Source organism: Micromesistius poutassou (genome assembly GCF_964030765.1).
Source record: "Micromesistius poutassou genome assembly, chromosome: 9".
NCBI classification, from domain to species: Eukaryota; Metazoa; Chordata; class Actinopteri; order Gadiformes; family Gadidae; genus Micromesistius; species Micromesistius poutassou.
Genome location: NC_140279.1, coordinates 20,052,312 through 20,078,318, shown reverse-complemented (window position 1 = coordinate 20,078,318; position 26,007 = coordinate 20,052,312). Strand labels below are relative to the sequence as shown.

General features: G+C 47.0%; 1 protein-coding gene across 1 annotated transcript; it reads right to left on the bottom strand.

The window, feature by feature from the left end:
* Positions 1-315: 315 nt before the first annotated feature.
* On the bottom strand, positions 316-26,007 carry gmds (GDP-mannose 4,6-dehydratase). Its single transcript, XM_084472719.1, has 4 exons — positions 25,893-26,007; positions 25,271-25,367; positions 1,474-1,542; positions 316-783 (listed from the first exon to the last, which is right to left on the bottom strand). The coding sequence occupies exons 1-4, from the start codon at positions 25,997-25,999 to the stop codon at positions 721-723; spliced, it is 336 nt and encodes a 111-aa protein (XP_084328845.1). The 5' UTR covers positions 26,000-26,007; the 3' UTR covers positions 316-720.

The window sequence follows — 26,007 nt, the reverse complement described above, 5'->3', positions numbered from 1 at the left end:
GCCCCGATCCAGGAACACATTCTCGCACTTTGGACTCAAACCTGCATTATTATTTGTAAAACTTGATTATTTTATACTGTTCGGGCCATTGTTTTTTTGAGGGAATAGTAGGCTAATGCATAGGTGAGTGAATAGTAGAGTGCGCTATGTTATAACATAACTATTACGGTAAAATCCATGCCATAATTCCACTGGTGGCCTGTTTTTTCCGACGGGAAACATATGGACAGTTCGAAGTAGAACAACACAAAAATAATATGAGACATGTAAAAGATCAATATTTATTTAAAAAATGAATTCCATGCATTTCAATTTCTTTGATTTTCTAACCTTAATAAGCGTTTCTTTACTATAATTGACAGAAGGCTACTTTCCCTATATACTTTCCTAAAATGGAATTCACATTCAATGTATATAACGAAAAAATAAATACAAGTTTCCCCATCATTATTTCAACCATTCATTGCATCACCAGATTATAAATATAATTCTTTATTCTTTCTAATTAACAGTAAATTTACTAATATCATATAAAAAAGGAGAAATCCACATCCAAGGCATCACATGGTTAACAATTTACCAACAGAAATCACAAAAGGGACACACCGATTTAAAAAAGTAAAGTGACGATATTCATAATAAAATCCTTCCACCATTGCGACAGCAGCACTGGAGTGTGAGGTCGTTGTGGTCGTTGCTACGGGGAGCACATTTGTAGAATCAAGCGTTAGGATTGTTCTTCATGAGTTCCATGTCAGCATCCACCATCTCTTTCACCAGCTCCTGTGGGGGAGGGGAGGTCCACAATGTTGCATATTTTAACAAAGACAGACCATTTAGGCGGCCACATATTAAGAATTATTATTTTCATATTCTGCCTAAAATAAGCGCCCCCGCCATCAAATGAAAGACGATCATTTCCAAAATGTTGTGTCCCTTGGTGTTTGACCCCAGGCCAGGACCTTCCATTCACACACAATGAGCTAAAGACTTGTTTAAAGCTAATTATCCACCAACTCCTAATAGCATGATGCACATAATATAGTCCCTGGTCTGCATTGGTTTTGTTCTTCCATTGTTTGTTTCAAATAGAAAATACAAGTTTTGTCTGTAGATGACGTTGGGTAGAGTAGTCTTTCTCTCTTCATCCAAATCCCTTCCAGAGCCTGGCTGATGGTCCCAGTGTTGTCGGTCATTTAACGGTTGTTGTGTCGAGGTGCTGGCTGTTTACCGCAGGCACCAGCCTGCTGCTACAAAGCTACGGGGCTGGGACCAATGAGAGTGCGGCAGACTTGTACATATAGATGTGAAATATTTCATGCTAAAAGGCTGATCTACTTGTGTACAGAAATGCAAATTATCCGAAAACTAACAATGGAAACCAAAGGGACACAGCATTTTGGAAAAACCTTTCTTGCATGTATTTGTATTTGATCGGTTTTCCGCATGGACACGGATGGAAGTGATACCAACCTCAAAAGTGACTTTGGTCTTCCAGCCCAGATGCTCCAGGGCCTTGCTGCTGTCCCCTTGCAGGTATTCCTTCACAGAGAGAGAGAGAGAAAACCACTTATCATTCATGTCAGATAGCCACTAGAGAAGAAGCGGGCGTTTAATACACCTCTATTTGCCAACCAGTAGAGAGGGCCTGACACACACACACACACACACACACACACCTTTTTGTCTGCCATCATGCAATCCAGACAGCGCCCCCCCCCCCCTCCATACACACACGCCCCAACCCTAATTTTCCCTGTTGTCGTTTTGTGCCGGGTTCAAGATCCAGCTAGTTCCAGTGAAATCCTGCCTGAGACCACCAGAGTGAGGCTGCTTTAGGAGGGAAAAAATGAAAGGAAACCCTCTGTGCCTTCACTTTTCTGCTCTGTCTTTTCATTTTCTCCCCTGTGTGCGCCATCTATTTAACTTTTTATGCATTTCATTTATTCATTCATTTCTATACATTATCTTGCCAACCAAACACAACATGATCGGTATTAAACAGGGTCATCGATTATTTAATGTGTAAAGTAACGGGCAGTCAAGCTTAAACCATGATGAGGGAATCATTGAACAACGGTATTATTCCTTGTGACAGTATATTGAAAAAACATATAACGGACAATAAGTCCACATTGATCAACCAATAAACATCCTTATTTTACATGTTTCATTCTGAGGGGACGATCTGAACCTGAGACTGACTGCGGTAACTCAGTTAGGCGCGAGGGAGGGCCTGCTCTGGGCTGTCTTCCCCGCAGGGTTTTCTGTGTGGAGGCTGGATGGATGCGTTAGGAGAGAAGGCCGCTCTGCACACGACACAGGGCCTTTCGGAGACCTCTCTCCCACCCATGGCCGCGTGTCTGAGCCCCCGCACACGTAGGCAGCTACCCCTACGACGGAGCAGGGGCCACGTCTCTCAGATCGTCCACCGCCACGCCCAGAAAGACTGTGGTAACGCTCTCCCCCCCAGCGGCCCTGCTTTTCTCTGTTGTTTTCACACACACTCAAAGCAAGCTCTCTCGTGTCGCCCCTCTCTGCGACTCTCCCTTCCTCACCGTGGGGAACGGGGATTTGACTCCGTAGCGGGTGAGTAGATTGTAATACACCTTTAAAACATTCACAAGCTCTACATGTACTTCGTAATCCTCATGCTTGCCAGACGAACAGGTTGTTGAAAATTACTCATCATTCATATTTGGATTGAATGCAGGTAATTAGTTTATAAGTGGAAACATTTTTCAACTGATTACATATTGTTGCGATGGCAATTCATCATTAGGCTGGATGTAATGATCACAACGCACCCTACTATGTTAACACATGAAGTAATCCCCTTGTTCCATAATTATATTAATTATGTTTTGTAATGTAGGACGTTTTGCAGCCTGCCTTCGAGGAACGTCCACTGTACTTCAAGATGCATGCAATCGCAGCTGCTCAGCAACCAATATACGCTGATGAAAATGGAACGTGCAACAATGTGTGGACATCATGCTGTCCTTCAGATAAACAGCTGCACCTGGGAAATTGAGAACAACTTTTCCTCAACTTAATGAGAAAGAATTGCCACACAGAATTTCAATCTTTCAATCTGTTTCCATCGCAATGAGTTTGCATACTTTGAACCTCATCAGTTCCCAGTCAGAACGATGAAAACTGTTTGATACAACTTTGAATAATTTTGTCTAATGTTAAGCCCAGTTGACAGACACTGATTTGTAACCAAAAGAATAAGTGGCCTGTTGACACAGTCACTTACAATGACACGGTACTAAATAAATAAATATCAGCATTCCATTCATTATATCTAGTCGGGTGGAATCCACACACAAACGGCACCGGCAACATTTGTCTGAACAATACTTGTTCTATTTTTGTGATTCTGTCAAACTGCGAGATTGTGACGTTAATGGAATCACACGGCGCCGTAATGGAAACAGAGCCAGAGTCACCAAGCAAACCTGCGTCATGGTTGGTCTATGACATTATGTGAGTGGTGTGCACACACACACACACACACACACACACACACACACACACACACACACACACACACACACACACACACACACACACACACACACACACACACACACACACACACGAGTTGCGAAAGTGTTCTCCGGCAAAGTCAACCATACCCAAACGGAGCATGTAGCGAATAATTCCACATCAACCACTTTCAGATGGGCACACAATATAATCTTCACATGGATCAGATTAGGAACCAAACCCAACGTTGTGGTGTATCCTGTTTAAAGTAGCACTCTGACCGTGTCTGAAAATATGCTGCCGTGATAAAAACAATAACTTGCATAAGAGAGCTGAAAATTTGCCGTGACAAAATGTGTGCCTGCCCCCAGTGGCCTGATACATGTTTTATATTAAAGTAAACATAAGAGCTGATACTATACCGACACACATCATGTGTTCAGAGGCATTCATGTTGACAGAGTTGCATTATGGGTGAGGAACAACATGTACAAATGGCTTTACAAGGAGACCATGTCATGACTTGATAGTGACAATTTGACGGAAATAAAAGTAAAAAATTCTCCTGGCTTCAGAGGTAAGCCTGACATACAGATTAAAAAATTATGTTTAGAAATCATGACATTAGGTGGCCTAGCACCACCTAATCCTCACACCTGTTGAGTATGGGCTCATCCTCATCCTCATCCCCACCATGTCCTGATCCTGGTGGCCGTTTGCTGCAACACAAGCCATTTAACCGTCCCTGTGCTTACAATGTCCAGACACTATTGGTTACTTCCACATCTCTTACCATACTACTGAACCGTATGAAGTATAGTTTGGCATGACAGTAGAAAGGGAAACTCCCAAAACTAATGAAATTGTGTAACTGTGTTAAAGACACTTGAAGTATGGCAGAACGTGGACATCTGTCCTGTTTCTTTAACCAGAGAACGAACCACCACCGCGGCCCACCCTCCCCAAGACAAAATATATAAAAATGAGACACATAAAGTGTGAGAGATCACGCTCCATAAAGCGTACAGGCCGTTAAAGGCACTCAGAGAAGGCATTTGACGCTAAGGAATTCTGCTATCACTGCAAGGACCGTCAATAAATCAGAGAGCACACTGGGGGCCGGCCCTCTTTAACACAGACATAAACACACACACACACACACGCACACACGCGCACACACACACACACACACACACACACACACCCACAAACGCACACACACACACACACACACACACACACACGCACGCACAAACGCACACGCTCACACACACACACACATTCTAATATTTGGACTCAAAGAAAACATTTTCCCGTCACTACTGCTTTTTTTTTTTAAAGGGAACATGCTGACTTATGGGAAGTAGATCAAACACTCTCATGGAGACAGTCTCATATCTCTGTCTCTCTCGGCCTCACTCAGAGGGCAGTCTGTGATGTGGTTTTTGGACCAGGCCAGTAGCTGCACTTTCTGGTGTTTGTACAGTAGTGGACTTAGGGCTCTCTCTCACACACACACACACACACACACACACACACACACACACACACACACACACACACACACACACACACACACACACACACACACACATCAAACAACCAGATAAAGCAGGAACCAGAACCACGCTCCCCCCCCACCCCCCCACACACACTCTCTGTCCATCCCAGGCCCAGATGTTCCACAAGCATGTCCTCGCCTTTGACCTTTTGTTGTGGTCCTGTGTCGTCACAGGCTCAAGTCTCCCCGGACGGAGGAGGTATTGTTGTACACGAGTTTGACATGTGAAAGGACGAGGAAGAGGAGCCAGAGCGACGCGAGAGGGGAACTAATTAAACACCCGTAACCTTTCCCTCCCTCGCTTTGACTCGCCTCTATCTTCTTTAAAGGGGACATATTATACCACCAGGTGTGAGTGTGATCAGCCGTTGCAAGCCGTTTTGAAAATGTGCCTCTTCTGACATCACAAGTGGGCGTGTCGGGCTTGTAACGGCTGATCACACTCACACCTGGTGGCATGTCACCTTTAAAGCAGGTAAGGCAGATCAAGGCTAGTCTGGGGACACTGGGAACAGGTGTGGGGGTTGGTGTGTGTTTCTGTGTGTGTGTGTGTGTGTGTGTGTGTGTGTGTGTGTGTGTGTGTGTGTGTGTGTGTGTGTGTGTGTCTTGGTGTTTGTGTGTGCAGGTGGGGATCAGAAGCCCCTGTATTCAGACACAGAGTCACAAATCTGTCACTGGTGACTCCCCAGCTCACCTCCGACGCCAAGAGGAACCAAGAGGACAGCTGCGTATATAGGGGCCGAAACACAAGAAGAGGATGTGTGTGTGTGTGTGTGTGTGTGTGTGTAGAAGGGTCATAATAATTTCAGAGCAGTGTTGCCCAGCGCTTTTAAATATTTAAAGGTCACGATCTGGGAGTGTGCTTGTGTGTTCGAACAGTTTTAAGTTTTGAGTTTGTTCATTTCCATGCATTCTTGTACGTCATGAGAGAACCAATCGAACCACGAGAGGGCTGTTGGTCACGAAAAGATGGACACCAAGAGACAGAGAGACAAAGAGAGACAGAGAGACAAAGAGAGACAGAGAGACAGAGACAAAGAGAGACAGAGAGACAAAGAGAGACAGAGAGACAAAGAGAGACAGAGAGACAAAGAGAGACAGAGAGACAAAGAGAGACAGAGAGACAGAGAGACAAAGAGAGACAGAGAGACAGAGAGACAGAGAGACAAAGAGAGACAGAGACAAAGAGAGACAGAGAGACAAAGAGAGACAGAGAGACAAAGAGAGACAGAGAGACAGAGAGACAAAGAGAGACAGAGAGACAGAGAGACAGAGAGACAAAGAGAGACAGAGACAAAGAGAGACAGAGAGACAAAGAGAGACAGAGAGAGACAGAGAGACAAAGAGAGACAGAGAGACAAAGAGAGACAGAGAGACAAAGAGAGACAGAGAGACAGAGAGACAGAGAGACAAAGAGAGACAGAGAGAGACAGAGAGACAGAGAGACAAAGAGAGACAGAGAGACAAAGAGAGACAAAGAGAGACAGAGAGACAAAGAGAGACAGAGAGACAAAGAGAGACAGAGAGACAGAGAGACAAAGAGAGACAGAGAGACAAAGAGAGAGACAGAGAGACAAAGAGAGACAAAGAGAGACAGAGAGACAAAGAGAGACAGAGAGACAGAGAGACAAAGAGAGACAGAGAGACAAAGAGAGAGACAGAGAGACAAAGAGACAAAGAGCAGAGACATAGAGACAAAGAGAGACAGAGACATAGAGACAAAGAGAGACAGAGACATAGAGACATAGAGACAGAGAGAGACAGAGACAGAGAGCAGAGACATAGAGACAAAGAGAGACAGAGAGACAAAGAGAGACAGAGACAGAGAGACAAAGAGGGACAGAGAGAGACATATAGAGACAAAGAGAGACAGAGACAGAGACAGAGAGACAGAGACAGAGAGCAGAGACATAGAGACAAAGAGAGACAGAGAGACAAAGAGAGACAGAGACAGAGAGACAAAGAGAGACAGAGAGAGACAGATAGAGACAAAGAGAGACAGAGAGAGACAGATAAGACAAAGAGAGACAGAGACAGAGAGGTTAAAGCAGAGCAGCATGGGTGAATTATCTCAGGTTTCCTTCCCAGATGCCCCACGCAGCTTTTGCTGCACACAATGTGTTAAGTGACCTCTACGAGGTGTCCTTGTCACGCTGATAGCCATGTATGCTGCTAGCGCACACGCACACACCTGGAGTGCTCGGTTGTGGCCTTTGTGTGTGGAGTGTTAATTTACCGGCGCAAAAGACAGCAGGAGAGCAGCTAGATTCCATGAAGAAGAGATTAATGTATCGTAAACAAAACACAAAAAAATGGAGTGAAAAGAGACGGGCCCTCCCTGTCCCCTGCTGCCTCCCCCCTCTCCCCCCTCTCCCCCAGCGCCTGTTAGCGGCCGGGCAGGTCCTGTGATGATTGCTCTGCATCAGCGCTCATTAAAATTCCTGGGGGAAGCTGTGTGATAAATATTTACACGGTGGAGGACACACTTAAGTGGGCTGGATCCAGGGGAGGCTGGCTGCCGATACGCTTATCCCCCCAGCACCCCCTGGTCTGTGTGTGTGTGTGTGTGTGTGTGTGTGTGTGTGTGTGTGTGGTCAGATATTGATCATCATAATGAGTGAGAAGTGTGGAGGAGGTACGGGGGTCCTTGATGATGCTGGAATCGCCACAGGTCTGGGGATATGTGGTTGTACCTGGGCAGCCGTCGCATTTTTAATACTGTGTGAAAGGTAAAAATATATATATATATAAAAACGTATCACACGTTCACTCACTGGCCGGGCACACACACACACACACACACACACACACACACACACGCACACGCACACGCACACACACACACACACACTTAAACTGCGGCAGAGTTGGCCACACTAGAGTTAGGGTGAGTGTTCCATGGTGCTGTCGGGCAGGGTGGGTGAGGTGAGGGTGGGGAGGGGGGCGGGGGGGGGTATGGTCGTGGAACAACCCACCCCCCCCCTACACTCCCCCTCCTGTATTCTATTATTCCTGCGGACGGGAAACAGATCATAATTCCTGCAGTCAGCAAAAACGCTGCAGACTGTAGGAGTGAGCCGCGGGAGTGGGTGAGGGAGGGAGAGTGAGACAAGAGGGGGAGAGAGAGGGAAGGAGAGAGAGGGAGGAGTGCAGTGGAGGAGGAATAGTATAGAAGAAGAGGGGGAAAGAGAGTGAGAGGGACGGGGGTAGATAGAGGGACAGATGAGTGACATGTCACAGCTTCCAAAAACTGCAATTAAGTTATGGGTTGTTTATCTGCTATGGCAGAGGACAGGGCGGTCCACTGCCCCTGCCTACCTCCAAGCGTTGGTCAAACCACACACCCCAACTCGATCCCTCCGCTCAACTACCTCAGCTGGACGTCTGGTACCGCCATCGCTAAGAGCAACCAAAGGTCGATCAACAAAATCACAACTCTTCTCTATCTTGGGACCACAGTGGTGGAACGAGCTCCCTGCCGATGTCAGGACCGCAGAGTCACTCACCAGCGTCCGCAAAAGACTCAAAACCCACCTGTTCAGAGTTCACCTACACTCTACATAGCCATCCAGTCCCTTTATTTGTCTGTTGTACTATTGTCTGTTGTACGTCCTGGTACTTAATGAACGCACTTAATGTACGTTGTATTTATTCATAGTACTTAATTGTGTAGCATCATTAGCTACCTATCACTGCTGTACACGGGGAATGGGTTGGCCTAGCCATTGTTAGTACTTGCACTTGGTTCCATGAAAATCTTTACTGTACCGACACGACAGCGATGTATTGTTTCACTTCTTATGACAATTGTACTTATTGTAAGTCGCTTTGGATAAAAGTGTCTGCCAAATACCCTAAATGTAAATGTAAATCTAACGTGTAGTCTGATGTGTCTGTCGAATAGGTAATTATGATTTGAATAGGTCATCTGAGTGTAGGCTACAAACGCAATTTACTATTTACAAGTGCAAAAACGCCAATATATTCTTTATTTTGCTGACCACTTGTTTTTTTATCCCGACAAAAGCCTCGTAAGGAAAGTTCCTCTGCGTCTTTCTCATAGATCGCACCATCTTTCCCCGTCTTTGTTTAATGCGACTGCATCACCTTCTCTCACATGATCAGCAGCTCGCAGATTTCACCGTCTCTCCAGTTAGAACTCCTCATGTTGATATCGCTGAGTTGTCTCTGTCTAGACAACGCAGCAACACCTCTACCCAAGTCCCCCCCTATTATATTTTATTTCAAATTGGTAAATCTTATTTGTATATATACTCTTTGTTTCGCACTCTCTTTTCCCACTGTACTGCTGGTCACTGTGAATTTCTCCTAAGGGGGATTAATAATGGACTATCTATCTATCTATCTATCTAACCGAAGAGCGTCTAATCTCATTTACATCAGAATGAAACCGGCAATGTGTGTAGGGTCCAGGAGGGTAAATTGGGGTGCTAGATCAAGCCGGCAATTTACCTTGGGCAGTGTAAACGCACGGACCGTGGAGGGAAAAAGGCGTGCATAAGACGGGCAGTTTAATATTTGGCAGTTTAAAAAACGTCTTAAAGAGAGAGAGAGTGAGAGAGACGGAGGGGAAAAGGGCAAGTTTCGGAGGGGCAGGGGGCTTGAACGGGCATGCCTGGGTCATAACACCCCCCACCCCTTCCATCTTGTCACCTCCGTATGGGGGGGATGGGGGAGAGGGGGGGGGGACAGCTGGCCATGGTAGAGGAGAGGAAAGTGTGTGTGTGTGTGTGTGTGTGTGTGTGTGTGTGTGTGTGTGTGTGTGTGTGTGTGTGTGTGTGTGTGTGTGTGTGTGTGTGTGTGTGTGTGTGTAGAGCACTTTTTCCATACATTGCTATGGAGCGCGTCTCCCCGGGAGACAGGCCTTCCTCTGTGAGCAGCATTCCTCCTCTTATCAGCCCTGCTGATCTGCCCTTCTCATCATGCCCAAACAGGGAGATCCACCGCCTGTGTGTGTGTGTGTGTGTGTGTGTGTGTGTGTGTGTGTGTGTGTTGTTGGGATGAGGAGAGGGAGTATAAAGAAACAGTGAGGGAGGGTGAGAGCTATATGGAGAGAGAAAACATGTCCAGTTCACTTCCTTGTCTGCAGGCAGTCATCGGATTGACAGAGGAGGAACAACAGAACTTATAGGAAACAACATATGTCCATCCTGCAGAACGAGCTGGTGTGCTCCGAAAGGTAGAGCTAATAATATATATATATATATATATATATATATAAAAATAAGAGAGAGAGAGAGAGAGAGAGAGAGAGAGAGAGAGAGAGAGAGAGAGAGAGAGAGAGAGACAGAGAGAGAGAGAGAGAGAGAGAGAGAGAGAGTAAAGTAAGAAGTTAAAAAGTAATGTGATGGGTCAGCTTCAGGGTTACAGGAATGTGGGGGGTTCCTAAGTTCAGGAGTGTGTGTGTGTGTGGGGGGGGGGGGGGGGAGAGAGAAAGCGAGCAATAGAGTGACTGAGGAGAGTGAGCCCAGAATTAATTACCCAATCAAGATAACAAGCCAGGGAAAGACATTAGCAAGGTCACACTACAATTAACCCCTTAGACTAACCCCCCCCACACACACACACACACACACACACACACACACACACACACACACACACACACACACACACACACACACACACACACACACACACACACACACACACACACACACACACACACACACACACACACACACACTTTGCTAAAATGTGTGGGAGAGGTAGATGTTCAAAATACTGTGGGGGAAATTAAGTCAGGATGACCACACTATCACCACAACAATACCAATGTATTTGGTTTTAGTTCTGCCCCAAAACATATTGACACACTCTTCCATACACGTTCCAGGGAGGCCATGCGTCTAGCAGTGTCTGTTGGCGGTGCATCAACTAGGGTCACTGCAGCGCTGCAGCCACACCGGCTGCGTCTCCAGCTCCACCTAGCAACGGCTCCAGCTCCACCTCCGGCTCCAGCAGGCTGTTTACGGTGCAGCGCTGCTGAGTGAGGCGCAGGGCAGGGGCTAGAGTGGACTCAGATGTGGTTCACACATTCCACTACAGAGTCTGATTACACTGCAGGAAACACCAGCCCCACCAGCCAGGGGGACGCACTGCGTCGCACTGCGCTCTCCCAAACACACGCTCTGGCCATGGTCCACACACACAAACACACACACATAATGCTGCTAAGGAGGTGTGTAATACACATTGGTCGACACACACATTCCACACATATAATTCAAACTGTGCGTGCAAGCACACTGACACACAATCACACACACACAAACTCTCTAAAGAGTTCACACTCATACTAACATCTACGGTTGAATATCACTGCATCAATCTATCACTTTTTGGTGCTTTTTTGTATGTACAGAGACTCGCACACAAATCTTAGACGTGCTCTGTGGGGGCTGCCACATCGCTCACTTTCCTCTTCTCCTTTCCTTCCTTCCTGCCCTTCCTGTCATTCTAAAAGCTCTTTATTCTCGATCTCCACCTCAACACCTCTCTCTCTTGCCCTCTCTCCCCCATCATCTCCCCCATTTTTATGCGTACATTGCACTACTGCCTTGTACTTTTTACTAGTTATATGTTGTGTGTATACATGGATGCTGCTACAATTTCGTTAATAAAAGGATTCAGATTCAGATTCTGATCTCTCTCTCTTCCTCTCCCCCTCCGCTCTCTGTCCCACGCTCCCTCTCTCCCTCTCTACCACTTAGAATGAAGACAGAGACACTAGAAGAGTGTGACATCATCTCAAGTGGACCGTATTAATCAGTTGGCCCTTCAGACCGACGAAAACCACAAACCCAGGAAGAATGGAAAGAAAAAAATGTCCTGATTTGACTCGATATATTAGCTTGTCCATTATTGTAAAGGGACCACACAGGGCTACCTGACTCGAGGGAGGCGTTAATAATCCGATGACAGATAGCTAGTAAAGCACAACCGGCCACATGTTGAATATAAACGGAGCCACATTTGTGCTGTCCTCTCTACTTTACTCTTCTCTAAGTCACACCGCTCTGCGCACTGTTTTCTACTATATGACCTCTCTTACACTGCTCTCAATTCTTTACTACTCTACTTCACACCTCCTATACACTGCTTTAGGTTCTACTTAACAATCTCTCTAACTCTACACTACTATATTCCACCATCGATGCACTCTTCTTCTCCTCAGGGCCTGGGTAGCTTCATCCTCCCCGCCTTCCTCACCTCTCCTGGGGGAGCCTGCGTGGATCTGACAGCCCGTGCTAAGGGGCTCCTCCAACCACACGGACTGGCCTAACCAGGGCCAGCTGGGACTCTGGGGGCAGAGGACATGCACAGCACCCCCCACCCACCAGCCCAACCGCCCGCCCCTTCCCCCAGCGCCAACGCAGCGTCAGGCAGGAGGGCCCAGAGGGGCCGCTCCCCTCCCCGCGGGCAGGTTGCCCTCGTCAGGCGCCCTGCTGCAGATTAAGGCTGGGCCGATAACAGCGCAGGAACCCTGCCTTGTGTTTCTGGATGCTCATCTCTCCGTCTCCATCCACGGCGCACATTTTAAGATAAAAACTCCAAACCCAGGAAGAAGCTGAAGAAGGGGCATTAAAGACCAGCGGACCCTTCACCCTGACCCACACAGAAATAGCTCAACAGAAAACCCCTCTAATCTCTTAGGGGAGAAGGAAGAGTGCTCAAACCGGCCGCCCCAGAGACCGACAGACTCTACCCGGGCTTGTGGAAGTCTGCCCATAAGCCTGGGGCAGAGAAGACGCAGAGAGACACCATCTTGGCTCAGGTACACCACATGTTCCTTCCTCAATAACAGCCTCTTTTATTCCCTGTCACCCTCTCTGTCAAGCCCCCCCCCGCCCCTCACCGCCTCTCTCTCTCTCTCAGGGAGCAGTACCGGGTCAGCCTGTAGGGCGGACCGCTGAGGGGCCCGGGGTGGTTCCGCTCTGACGATAGGAGGAAACTCTTTCAGGAAATACCAGACTGTCGCACGCGCACACACATGCACATATGCACACACACACACACACACACACACTTTTTTCACCTCGCATCCAATCTTTTGCACATAGTCAGAGATTTTTGTGCTACTTTCTGCTGGCCGGTACCAGACAGGGCTGCTTAGTCCTGCAGGCACACAGACGGCCCAGTGTGATGGTGCACCAGCCAGCCAGGTAGGGCTGGGAGCTGCTCTCCGCTTACACACGCTCTCCCCCCGACTGAGCTCCAGTGGCACGCGGCCAGGGCCTTCTGTTTTTTTATGGTTTCATTACAGCAAGCTTTAACGATTGAAGCCGATTAAACTATACATCACCGTAAATGCCGAGTGTCACAGATCCCCCCCCCCTCTCTCAGCATGGTTGATTAGGCCGCCGCCCGAACTCAGGTGGTAAATTATCACACAACACACTGAAATAAGGCACCTTTTCTAAAGGAGGGAAAAAAAAGGATTTACGAGGAAAACAGTGTCAGGCAACCGCTTCTCAGCCGGCAGGATCTCACCGTCCACCGGTGGGCTCTGAGGTCACACGTGGCCCGGTGGTTTGCATCCTCTGGGCGGGCGGTGGGTGCGGCCTCGCTAGATAAGCGTTAGGTCATTTACATCATCTCTCGAATTGAATGGTGGCTTAGAAATAGCAACCGTCACATGGTTGGATCGTGTAGGAATGAAAGCAAGGCCGACTGAAGAACACAGCAGGTGTTCACAACGGCGTCCTTTAAGTCTCCGTGGTGTGGTAGGAGGGCGCTGCGGGCCATATCTGTACATCTTGATGAGCCTCCCATGGTTTTGTGTGAGTGCTGGGTAAAGTTTGTGGCATGTTAACATTGACGTTTTGGTTTATGACTATGGCTTAGAGGGACGCTGCGTATTCAGCCCTTTGGAGGGGGGTTGTGGAGTCAATTTGTATGAAAATAAAAGAGAATTGTCATTTCAAGTCAAGTGCTGTGCATGTGTTTCAGACTTATGAAACCCAAACCCCTCAAAAAAAATAACATAACCTAAAACGTTACAGAAAATATAAGCAAAAAAAACTAAAATAATCACAAAACCTATAATGTAACAGAAAATAAAAGCAAAACATCTGATTAGTGTAATTAGAGTGTGGTGTAACAACCGTCTATTCCTGACCCTGGCCCGTCGCTAGCCGCTACCTACAGGAAGCTGTTATCAGTGGGGTGGGGAGGACGCCCGGCCCCACCTTCCTCTCCCAACAATGGAGATAGCAGGATCACGTTTCACCTTCCAAAGGCCAGAGGTCAATCCCATTTCTCAGCCCTCTCTCGGCTAGATCCTTTCCCAGGGGTTAAAGCCTCCTGCCGTCCAATTCACATCAGTTCACGCGTGGCCGAGGGGGGCCAAAGAGTGGCCGTCAGCGCCAGAGGAAAAGGGCCGGAAAAAAATGAAAGAAGTTGTCCGACCACTCGGGGGCCCCTCTCACACCAGGTTACGGGACATGTCTGGGGGCCGTGGTCATAACAAAGCTGGTGTACCTTCCGTAGGAGCGCCGTGTCATTGACATGTAGGTGAGGGTTACCCTAACAACCACAACAACAGTGAACCACGTGGGAGTGCTTGTGGTGTAGACAATGATGTTGTGCAATAGCCTGTTTATACTTTCTTTTCATCTCTCTCTCTCACTGAAGAAATCTTTGGTTGGTATTAGTTATGAATATATATTTTTAACACAGGACCTTTTAACACAGGGCCTCACATTTTCATGAAATAGAAGACACACTTCGATTTCATACATTGAACTGAAACTAAATGTTATTTGCTAATGTTCATGCATTGTGTGTGTGTGTGTGTGTGTGTGTGTGTGTGTGTGTGTGTGTGTGTGTGTGTGTGTGTGTGTGTGTGTGTGTGTGTGTGTGTCGGGGGAATTCAGCAACATTACACAGGAAGTCAGGAACCTGCTTCATCTGATAACTGAGCCCATGGAAATCTGAGCAGTGAGATCAAAATGACCAATAACCAGGGAGAGGCGGGGCCTCTACTCACCATGACCCTCACCATATTTAAGGTTGTCAAACATAAAACATGACTATTTTTATGAAAACTGCTCGTTTCCAAATGTATAAAAAGTTGTTTTTAACGACTTTGCCATGAAACACCCAGCAATAATACAACACAAAACTGACCCTGGCCGACAGGGTTTCAGCACACAGTTTGTTTAGTGTATTATTCCATCCTCTGAATATTTCCTGACAGACTGTAAGTTAAACTGTCAATATTGAGACAAAATGTACAACTTTTGTGAACGTATCTTGTTTTCCGGTTAATCTCAGTGGGGCGATGTTTCTCAACAGCATGCTTACGGGAACCCTTCCAGAGCCCTGAACCTCAGCCAGGCCAAAGCTAAATGGCTTTTCAGTGAACCGTCTTTGGAAAGGACACCCAATTCCTTTTTAAAACTGCGCTAATATTTTATGCTTTCTGCGAGTGAAACTACCCATGGGCTGCTGCCAAACACCCCAAACTGCAGCTCTGATAGCCGCCTTCATCTGTCAGGTGCCATAAATTAGGCCAACAAAGCTCAACAAAGCTTGTTTGGCGGATAAATCGCAGTGCTCATAAAAGCTGCATGGTTCTTTATGTCTGTCTAGTGCTCAAACATTCACCTCCGTGTATCAGCTCAGAGAAACAGCTGTCAAAGCACCGGGGCCGTCGTACCTATCCATTCCTCTTATCGCCTCACTGCTAACTGCCCAGGAATCTGGGGAATCTCGGAACCTTGCGTGTTCACCGACATCCAGCGTGACAGACTTTTATCTTTAAATTTGTGGACTAATGGCGGATCGCACGTAACTAATCACGCAAAATGAAACTCAGATGTTCAGACCGCAAACAAGCGCCGTGTTGGGGAAACAAGTGGGTTAGGCCGCGCGTCGTGTATGATCCTAACATTGGACTGGCTTGTATCCCAGCGCCACCTCTCTCGTCTCGGGGGCTACGGTACAATTCTGGGAACTCCACCCAGTGAAATGGGCCAGGACTGCTGCCTCAGCGCTTCACCAGCAGCCTTTTCTCCAAAGCGGCTGTGGTTCAGCCGGAGGTCTGTCTGCCTCAGCCCAGAGATGAGGCACCGAGTGCTAGTCAGCACTTCTACTCAGCCCCCTGGCTTCCCCTCTGGCGGCCTCTACCTCAAGCTGCACCACTGCCAGAGACAAAAAGCAGCGTAAAAATAATGACGGCTCACTCCTGTCCTGACCCCAAACGGACAGGGAAGCAGTGGCCACAATCACCATCTTAAAGCTTGAATGACGATTGATTGTCTGAAGGTGAATACCTCTGAACGTACGCGTACTGCAATCAGCATCTACATTTCCATTCAAGGATACTTTGGAGGTCAGCGTCTTGGCAGGTCAGAGTGTCTGATAGATTGCTTTGGGGAAGGCTTTTAATGAAATCCGAGTCCATTAAGAACATGTTGCGGCGGTGGTTTGACTGAAGCCTGCGATGGCTTGAATGGGCTCACTGTCAGAAGCCTTGAGAGGAAAGGCAGTTGCACACTAATACCAGGAAACCCTAAAATGGCTGACATATTTTAGGCTTTATGAAGCAGCTCTGCATGTTCACATAGGACAGGCTTGTACCGATTTACTTCGGTACAGGGTTGATCATATATCATGAAATTACTTCTTCTACTTTCTACTTACATTTCCTGTTCTATGCATGCACTTGCTTTATTTGTGCCTGTGTGCCCTTGAATTAACATGCAAGTCAGCCACCCTAGATTCAAGTACATTTTTTAAAAAGTATGGGTAGAAAAATATTCCATCATGTTGGTCATGATGTGTGAGACGGTCCGTGCAGGTCGGGTTATGAGCTCTGTTGGCCCGCCGTGAGGATAAACTGAAAGTGAACACTGACCTGACTTTCCTAACAGCCTACTCCCTACCGACAGCCTGTGTTTTGTTCACTGTATCTGTGTGCATGTACCCAAATGTATCGAGGAGACAGCTGTAGCCCAATGAGCCCTCAACCGCATAAACATAACTTAGGTCAAAGGTCATGTGCTTGTAGATTTTCTCCCAACGGGGGTCACACTTTGATAAAGAATGCCTCTCATTGACCTAGTTTTAGAATTCATTTGTTTTAGAATGAATTCCAATTCGATAAATAATTCAAATCTATTCTGAAATGACACTAATCCGGTAATGCAAACAGGCAGCATTGGTAGCATTCAGCACTGGGCATCAGGGCCACAGTGAATCTGACCATGCTCAGGCCCGCTCGCCGCTTCAACGTGACGTTTGTGTTTGAATGATCGAGATGGGACACACAGGTCTATCGTCCCCATTTTTTTTTCCACAAATTAAATTTTACTTCCTTGTAGAGCAAATCTTCTGAAATGGCGATGGGTTGAAGATAAGCCCTTATGTTGTTCTTGCTGTTCAAAAAGGAATTAAATAGGCAAAAGCCTTCATTTGTGCAAGTGCACATTCATGCACTGTTGTTTTAGCCAGCGTTAAGGGGCTGGTCGGTAGGCCAGCTTCCCCACGCACTCCACAAGTTCAGCACTAATGGCCTCCGCCCAGGAATGTCTCAATATCAATACTAGTAATACTAAAAGTCAAATGTATAAAGAATAGCACTGCTGTCGTGGTGTATTACACAACTTTACACATCTCAATAGCAGCTCATGCTTTTTGATGGTTGTTTTTTAGTCGAAAAGATATGTGTAAGTTCAAAGACAGATATTCAAGCGGTGAATTAGCTCTGTGTTACGCAGGTAACTAAAGCTGCGGTCCCGGGTATGAGTCCTGGTGTGGTTAGCGCTGTACACCTGGAGAGGAGAGGAAGAATAATCCTTGCGAGCTCCGTGCAGGCTGGTCTTAATGAAGGAGTCTTCATTATTCTTCCATATGGTGCCTAGACTGCTCTTCACACGCCTATGCAATCGGATCAGAATGCGAGCCTGACCACCTCAGGAAGTGGTCCAGCTCACTGGATCACAATGTGAGCAAGACCCGGTCTGGGGCTGTCCAGAACAGACCCGGTCTGGGGCTGTCCAGAACAGACCCGGTCTGGGGCTGTCCAGAACAGACCCGGTCTGGGGCTGTCCAGAACAGACCCGGTCTGGGGCTGTCCAGAACAGACCCGGTCTGGGGCTGTCCAGAACAGACCCGGTCTGGGGCTGTCCAGAACAGACCCGGTCTGGGGCTGTCCAGAACAGACCGTTTCTGCATCCTGGCTTGATTGGACTATAAAAAGTGGAACCGAGGTCTCAAAGCATGATCATTTATTTGTAAGTGACAAAATGAACGCTGACCTAGATATATATATATATATATATATATATATATATATATATATATACTGTATATATATAAACGGGTCCTGAACTTGTCTCATGAAAAAGGATATGATAGGATAATCAATGATGATCAGCGCATGAGAAATTCTAAACAGAAAAAAATTAAAGGGGACATATTATGAAAAAACTGATATTAGATATTATATTATATAGAGACATATATATTATATAATATAATTATTATTATTATTAATAATAACAATAAATAATATTATATATTATAAAACGGGTGGCTTAAATCAAGCGATCTGATTGGTTCCCAACTGTTGTATAATGAGCGTATACACACAGCTATGACGCCCGTTCAGTTTACAGAGTTCAGTATCACTCCGCGCCTAACTTGAACTGTTGTTTATTTATATATAAAAGCAATGGCATAGTTCACTGAAGCCTAAAAACATGTTGATTGCTGGAGAGGGTGGAAATGTTGTAAAGCAATAGGCACACACTGAGTGAACTCGACAGTAGGCTAAATTGCCGGCGAACCGAGCTACCGTCTCTAGCCTTCTCTCTGAAGGACGCTAGAGTGTGTTGCATAGCAACCGCCGTACACTTTGCCGGCAGCCAGGAGGGACTACTTTTTAGTATTCGATAAAAAAAAATGCTTTTCCGACTTTCTCGCTTTTTCAAAATTGAGGGTGTCTATGACTTTCATTTCGCCATACTTACGTAACCGTTTTATAAAAGCAATAGATCACTTCAGTCAGTGGTATACGGTCATTATACCACAGTTAAGGGGCGTTGTCCGTCCCGACGCGCAGCGGAGGGACGGCGACCCCCTTAACTGTGGTGATCACAGCCTGTCGTGATCTATTGCTTAAATATTATATAGATATAGAGCTCCGGGAGTCTGCAAACGGCAACAATCACTTCTCCTGCATGCTGTGGTTCACTCTGACAGCTCATTGGTCAATGGGCAGCAGCTCATTTGCATTAAAGCTACAGACACCATAAGCAGCACATTCTGAAGGGACTGAAAGGGACTGGCGAGAATTTGTTTTCCTAAAAGCTATTTCCAGCAAACAGATTCAAAAACATGTTTTTCGGAACTCATATACCATGTTTACTTGTTGGGAAAACACCATAATATGTCTCCTTTAAGAAAACATAACATCCATTCCTTCTCTCCTGAGCGACAGCCCCATCCAGGGAGTCATAAATTGTAATCCATCGATAACTTTGCAACTACTTTGTACAACAGGCCAGGCCAGCACTGAAACCTTAATTCACCCACTAGTTCAGTGACACAAAGCCTTAAGTGGCTGGAAGAGTGATCGTGCCGCCGTTGTAACTTGATCATCCGAACTAGCAGGTTGACTCTCCCTATCATTAGGGTTGCCATAACAGCCACTGTTTTTCACCTTCTCCGTGGATGACTTGGGCCATTGTCTGTCGCCTCTTTCCAGTGAACTAGACAGAGGACTACAGGTTACGCACGTCTCACCTGAGAATGACGGACATGTCAGGCGTGGATAGGAAGTCGGATGACAAAAGGCCCCGTCACACATGCCCATACTCAGCGCCGTCCAACACTGGCAGTTGAGCAATGCCGGTGCGGTCATGTAGACAGTTCTATTTTTAGAGGTGATGAGAGAGCCTGATTTTCCCTCGATCGTCACCTAGGAGACAGGTGTGACACTTGATCTGTGTAACGATCTGAGGAGCAGATGAGCTGAGTGGTGTGACGTAAACAAACGTTAGATGCAGGAATCCACGGAATCTCGGCTCTCTATTGCTCTAAAATATGCAAATTTATAGAAATGTGGTACATTTGATTAATAATCCACTTACATTGAAGACATTGACTTGGTACATGAATGCTGTAGATGAACAGGTATTCTTATGTATAACACAGCGTGTATCAAAAGGCGGTAGACGGCTCGATGGACATGCAGAAGTGCAACGGGCTGAGATAGGCCCAGGGTTTATTTGTCATTTGAAGATTAGAGTTTCCGCTCTCTTTGCACGATCAAAACGATAAAGATTCATCCAAATTCACAAACCAGTTGTTTATGTGCACATGAAAGTAACAAAAGGTGGAGGAGACATCTGTACCAGAATTTGTTAAGATTGTAAGAACAGTGGTTTACATTTGTCTAGCTATTGTCATGCAGTGTTCGTTTTAATTTGGCTCAGCCAATCAGGATTAGAATCAGAAACACTTTATTGATCCCCGGGGGGGAAATTGAGTAAGAAGCACTATCCATTTATAACCGCCGCTTGTCAGTGGTTTACTCCATCACTTCAAACTGGCACCAGTGAGCCTGGAGTGTCAATCAAAGAAACACAATGGCTGGAAAGAACCGAGGAGAATTCACAGAATAGAATGGGCCTGCACCACAACAGGGCCATGAGGGCTGAAGACGGGTTGTGGTTGTTTATCTGGGACAGCAGGCTGGGTATGATTACATTCAGGTATGGCCAGGTGAGTAAAGGGTAAGATAAGCCAACTTTGGCTCTGATGCATGGACGTGCACACAGGCTGCCAGTGGCCTCACCCCAAGAGGAATGAGGGCACAGAGAGCAGAGTGAGGTGAGGGAACGCCCGGTGGAATCACAGGGAGGAGGGCCAGGGAGAGACACGACTCCTCCTCCTCCTCCTCCTCCTCCTCCTCCTCCTCCTCCACCTCCACCGCCTCCCGCCCAGGTGGAAAACCTGCAGTGCTGTCCATCATCTTGCAACAGTTTATTCCCCTGGGTGACGTGTGAACCTGCAAATATGTCAGCTGGGCTGCATTAGAGCAGTGATACCACTCGTGCAGAGCGCATGCACGAAGCACACACAGTCACTCAAACGTATTCCTCAATTTATTTCAGTTTCTTCAATGGATCATTCCTGGGGCAGTAGTATTTCTCTCTCAATTGTTCAATATTGCGAATGAATGAAACGCTTAAACGTTAAGTTAATCAGAAGTTGATCCACAGGTTATACCTCCTATACGCCTATCATGTGATAATGTCTCAACATCCAAAGCTAAAGGACGGCTCCCTGGGCCTCAAAAGCAATCATCAACGATCCAGGGATAATGAGCTGGATTACACACTTTACTATTGCTCTAGACCTAATTCTGGAGATAAACCCTGGCAGAGCCGCGGGGCAACTCCTCAAACTGACAGCGGTATAACGTCAGCACAATGGGAACAAACAGCCCTGATTACACACTCATTCCACCCACACTCAAATTGACTTGTTCGGGCCACAGTTACATTCAAGGCAATTCTGACATTGACTGATTGACTGATAGCCTTTAACCACAAGGCCCTGCAATTATAACAAGTGCATGGATCTCTCACGGAAACAATTGTGCTATTATTCAGTTCACCACGTACACATGAAGCTTACTTTGGGCGTGCCGGAGCCCAGTGACTTCATTCAAAACAAGTGGTTTGGTTGTAAATGCACACAGACATATTTATTGCAACAGTTTGAAGAATCACAAAAACACAACGTTAAGGGGCTGTGGGGACATTGATGGACACTGTATTTTCTATGACAAATGCCCCTTATTTAAAGACAACCATCTCGCCACTTCCTTCAAAATATGTCCCAGCGCGGAAGTTCACTGCTGTATGAAATATTGGGTACATTGTTTAGATTTGACTGTGTGCAGTAACCGTGTTGCAGTGTGCAGACTGGCTGACTGAATGGAAAGTGGTGCACATCCTTCAGCAGCTCAGAACTGTCCTCCTAAAGGTCAAACACTTCACTAGAAGTCAAACCCGGGTTGGAAAAAAAAAACCTTGTTCAAAGGTGGGGGGGGTAATTTCTGACATAAACCCACAGCTTAGCCGCACATAAAGAAGAACACACATGGTGATGTGGCATTTAAACACACATACGCACACAGGAGCACACACACTCATGCACACACAAGCCAGATACACCTGAGCTTCTTTCCCCAGGTCGCTCCCTGCGGCCCTGAGGGGCGGGGAGAGGACAGACACACACACTGACAGGACTAATGATGAACTACACAGATATTAACACACAACCCAGGGCAGCCTCCTTTCACAGTGACCAGCGCTCACATGATACGTGCATGCAAAAGTCACACACACACACACACACACACACACACACACACACGCGCTTCTAAAAGTCAAATCCGCTACATTTTAAGCAGGAGACTAATGGCACCTGTGCTCATGCATGCATGTACACGCACACATGAGCATGCACAATCACACACACACACACACACACACACACACACACACACACACACACACACACACACACACACACACACACACACACACACACACACACACACACACACACACACACACAGGCGCACGCACACACACACACACACACACTATCGATGACAGGCACTTCCACTCAAAGAGGCGAAACAATGCTGAGCTGAGCATTGTATCACTCATTTCCTGTCTTGCGGGGGGTCAAAGGTTAAACACTCCTCATCTCTAAAACAGGGGGAAGACCGTGACACGCCATGCAATGTGTTAGCTTGACCTCCAGTCTTAGCTGGCCCACGTTTGCCCCGCAGATCTTCTCTTTCTCTCTGGCCTTTCACCACACAATGACTCACAGCCTGATCACATCGGAGCCACAGGAGGCCTACAGTATCAGAGAGACAGCCACTCTAGCGGCACTTCACCTTCAGCGTTGAAGTAACAGGCGCAAAGGCAAAGAAAACATCTTCCTGTCAACACGGTTCAGTCTCATGAGGAACATCAGCAGACCTCTGAACGGTATGCAAATCACAGGGAGGCAGAAAACCTGCACATCACTCAGCACTGCTCACAATCCACAGTGGTGTATTTTGATTCAACTGGATCAAACCAATCGTTCAACGGTACCTGAACCCTTCACCTGCATGTAAAGTAATAGTTTCTGTAGGTAGGCCTGCTGGGTTTAGCTAAGACGGACCGGATGCTTTACAAGCGTGATCCGGAAGCTCTGCCACCAGACTGCCAGGTGTGTCTAGCGCCTAGCTAACCCCGACCCCCCCCGCTCCGCTCCCTCCAGTGCTCAGTGCAGTCAGTCAGCAGGGGGCTTCCACTAATCCTCCTCCGTCACTCAGCCTCCTCTCTAATCCCTGGGGAGGCCGCGGCGCAGGGGAGCTCCTGATCATAAACGCAGAGAGCTGACAGCTAAGCTGGGGCCGCGACACCCCGGGGTAACCCTACACCCCCCCCCGCCCCCTCCCTATCCTAATACACACACACACACCAACACGCACACGCACACGCACACACACACACACACACACACACACACACACACGTCCAGGGTGATGACAGACACCCATGCCGAATGTCTGTGGATCCTAAACCATGTACAGAGGTCAGAAAAGAGTGGAGACGCAGCGGTCTGCAGGGACCATCAGGAGGCACACAGGACATGAACAGAAACAGTCAGCGCACGGTGGCCCGTCGTGCTAATGAGCCGACAGAGGGGCTGCTTCGTCTGCCCCGGAACAGCCCGGCCTGAGTGCCCACACAGGCCCTAGCCAGCCAGTACACAAACACACACTCCGGGTTGTGCGCTGAAGCTAGGCCTGGGCAATAAAAAAAATGAATGATCGTATCGTGATATACTATGGTCAATATCAATATAAAACATGTTCAACATACATCGAAAAGAGACTGGACCACCGGATCTAGCAGCTGGGTTTGTCACACAAACACGGTTCCGTACTTATTTACAATATTTGAGTGGTTTTCATTGTTGTGTCGACATTGGAGTATTGATCAATGAAGAGCAGTGGAAGGTCGTATTAAATGTTAAACAGAAGTGTTTAAATCCAGCGTGGTGATTCCTAGTCTTTTTAGCTCATTAAAATGATCAATAGTTATTGATATCGATCAATATGATCAAGTTTTATGGTGATATGTCTTTCAGCCTTATCGCCCAGGCCTAGCTGAAGCTAAATAAGAGTATCAATAAATCCCCTCACCGGGTGCCGGCTGGCAGGATACGGCGGTATTATTCTGCTGCCAGGCTAGTCTGGGCCGGTCTGAAGCCACATAATAGAGGCTGGTGGCTGGCCGCCTGGAGCCGCTATGAAGGATAGGTAGAGCGTCACCAGACCATAATGAGCGGAAATGAGATGACCAGGGAGATACAGACTAAAATACACCCTGGGAGAACAGGGAATATGGCGGCAGGGTGAATGGATGTTGTGTCATGAAAAGTCTATAGGAGGGATGGTGATTGCAGGGAGGGCCTCGTCGTGACTCTGCTCTCACAGCACCTTTCATCTCACAGAGGGGCTCCATGACATCTGGTCTGGTCGAGGATTGTAATTCTACATGTAAATGTACCCGTAGGAGTCCAGTGCATTGACCCACATCCCAGCATGTTCCTCAGAAAAGGCTCTGATGCTAAATTCTCTCCTCCGAATATATATCATTAATTAATTAATTAATTCATTCATTCATTAGTTCACTGCTATTGTAGGCTCAGGGATCTATGGTTATGAAAACTAAGCAAAAGATAGAAAATGTTGCATATACTCAAGCGTCCAAGTGAAACAGATGTTAAACAACATACTTCACTAATCACTTATGACACATGAATGCCTTAACATTAGACATCTGCCCTGGCTCCAGTTGCCCTCTGTCTGGCTCTGGTTATGGAAGGCCTATTGTTCCGCAGGTCTGTGACTCCCAAACACAAAAGTGCACAGCACCAGCTGTAGCCCACGGCGGAGATTGTGAGAAACCCGGCTTTGTCAGTCATTCACCATAACTGTAATAGGTCAAGAAGAACCAAAAACAGTGGAATATTTTAGACGATTTGACGATTATTTCACCCATGGCGTCTCACAGAACATTAACCCGCTGTGAAAGCCACAGGAACAAAGTGATGGGAGTACACAGACGGGTCCACGGCAGTGCTGCATGGGAGACTCACCACTTCAGTGGGGCGGAAGAATTTGGGGTCGACTCTCACAAGAATGGCTCCTGTCTCCTTGTTACGGCCAACCTCCTGCTCATTTTCACCCTCCCACCTGAGAGAGAGAGAGAGAGAGAGAGAGAGAGAGAGAGAGAGAGAGAGAGAGAGAGAGAGAGAGAGAGAGAGAGAGAGAGAGAGAGAGAGAGAGAGAGAGAGAGAGAGAGAGAGAGAGAGAGTTGAGGTGGGGAGGATAGAATGAGTTTTTCCCCATAGCTGACATTTAATTTATTATTCTAAGGTTTTCCAAAAGACAAAACATATAACTGTATTTCATAATGTGAGCGCAACACACACACACACACACACACACACACACACACACACACAGGTTAATCAATGTGATGAGCGACAGATAGTAGCTTATGTCAACATGATGGAGCGCTTCCTGAATAGCGACAGAAGAGGAAAGGTGGGCGGGTCAAAGGTCAATTAGCTGGGCGGGGGGAGGGGGCAAAGCACCGTCTGTGTGTCTGTGTGTGTGTGTGTGTGTGTGTGTGTGTGTGTGTGTGTGTGTGTGTGTGTGTGTGTGTGTGTGTGTGTGTGTGTGTGTGTGTGTGTGTGTGTGTGCGCATGCACTTACACAATTGTCGTGCCCACGTGCTGGAAGGCCTTCTCCACAAAGTCCCTCACACTGTGCACCTCCCCCGTGGCGATCACAAAGTCCTCGGGCACGTCATGCTGCAGCATCAGCCACA

What these genes read in the sequence shown, in the direction of transcription:
- gmds (XM_084472719.1), bottom strand. Translation starts at nt 25,999, where the DNA reads ATGCTGCAGCATGACGTGCCCGAGGACTTTGTGATCGCCACGGGGGAG. An exon ending in TCTTCCGCCCCACTGAAGTG is followed by an intron (nt 1,543 to 25,270) that starts GTGAGTCTCCCA and finishes CTCTCTGTGAAG; the next exon opens with GAATACCTGCAAGGGGACAG. An exon ending in AGACCAAAGTCACTTTTGAG is followed by an intron (nt 784 to 1,473) that starts GTTGGTATCACT and finishes CCTCCCCCACAG; the next exon opens with GAGCTGGTGAAAGAGATGGT.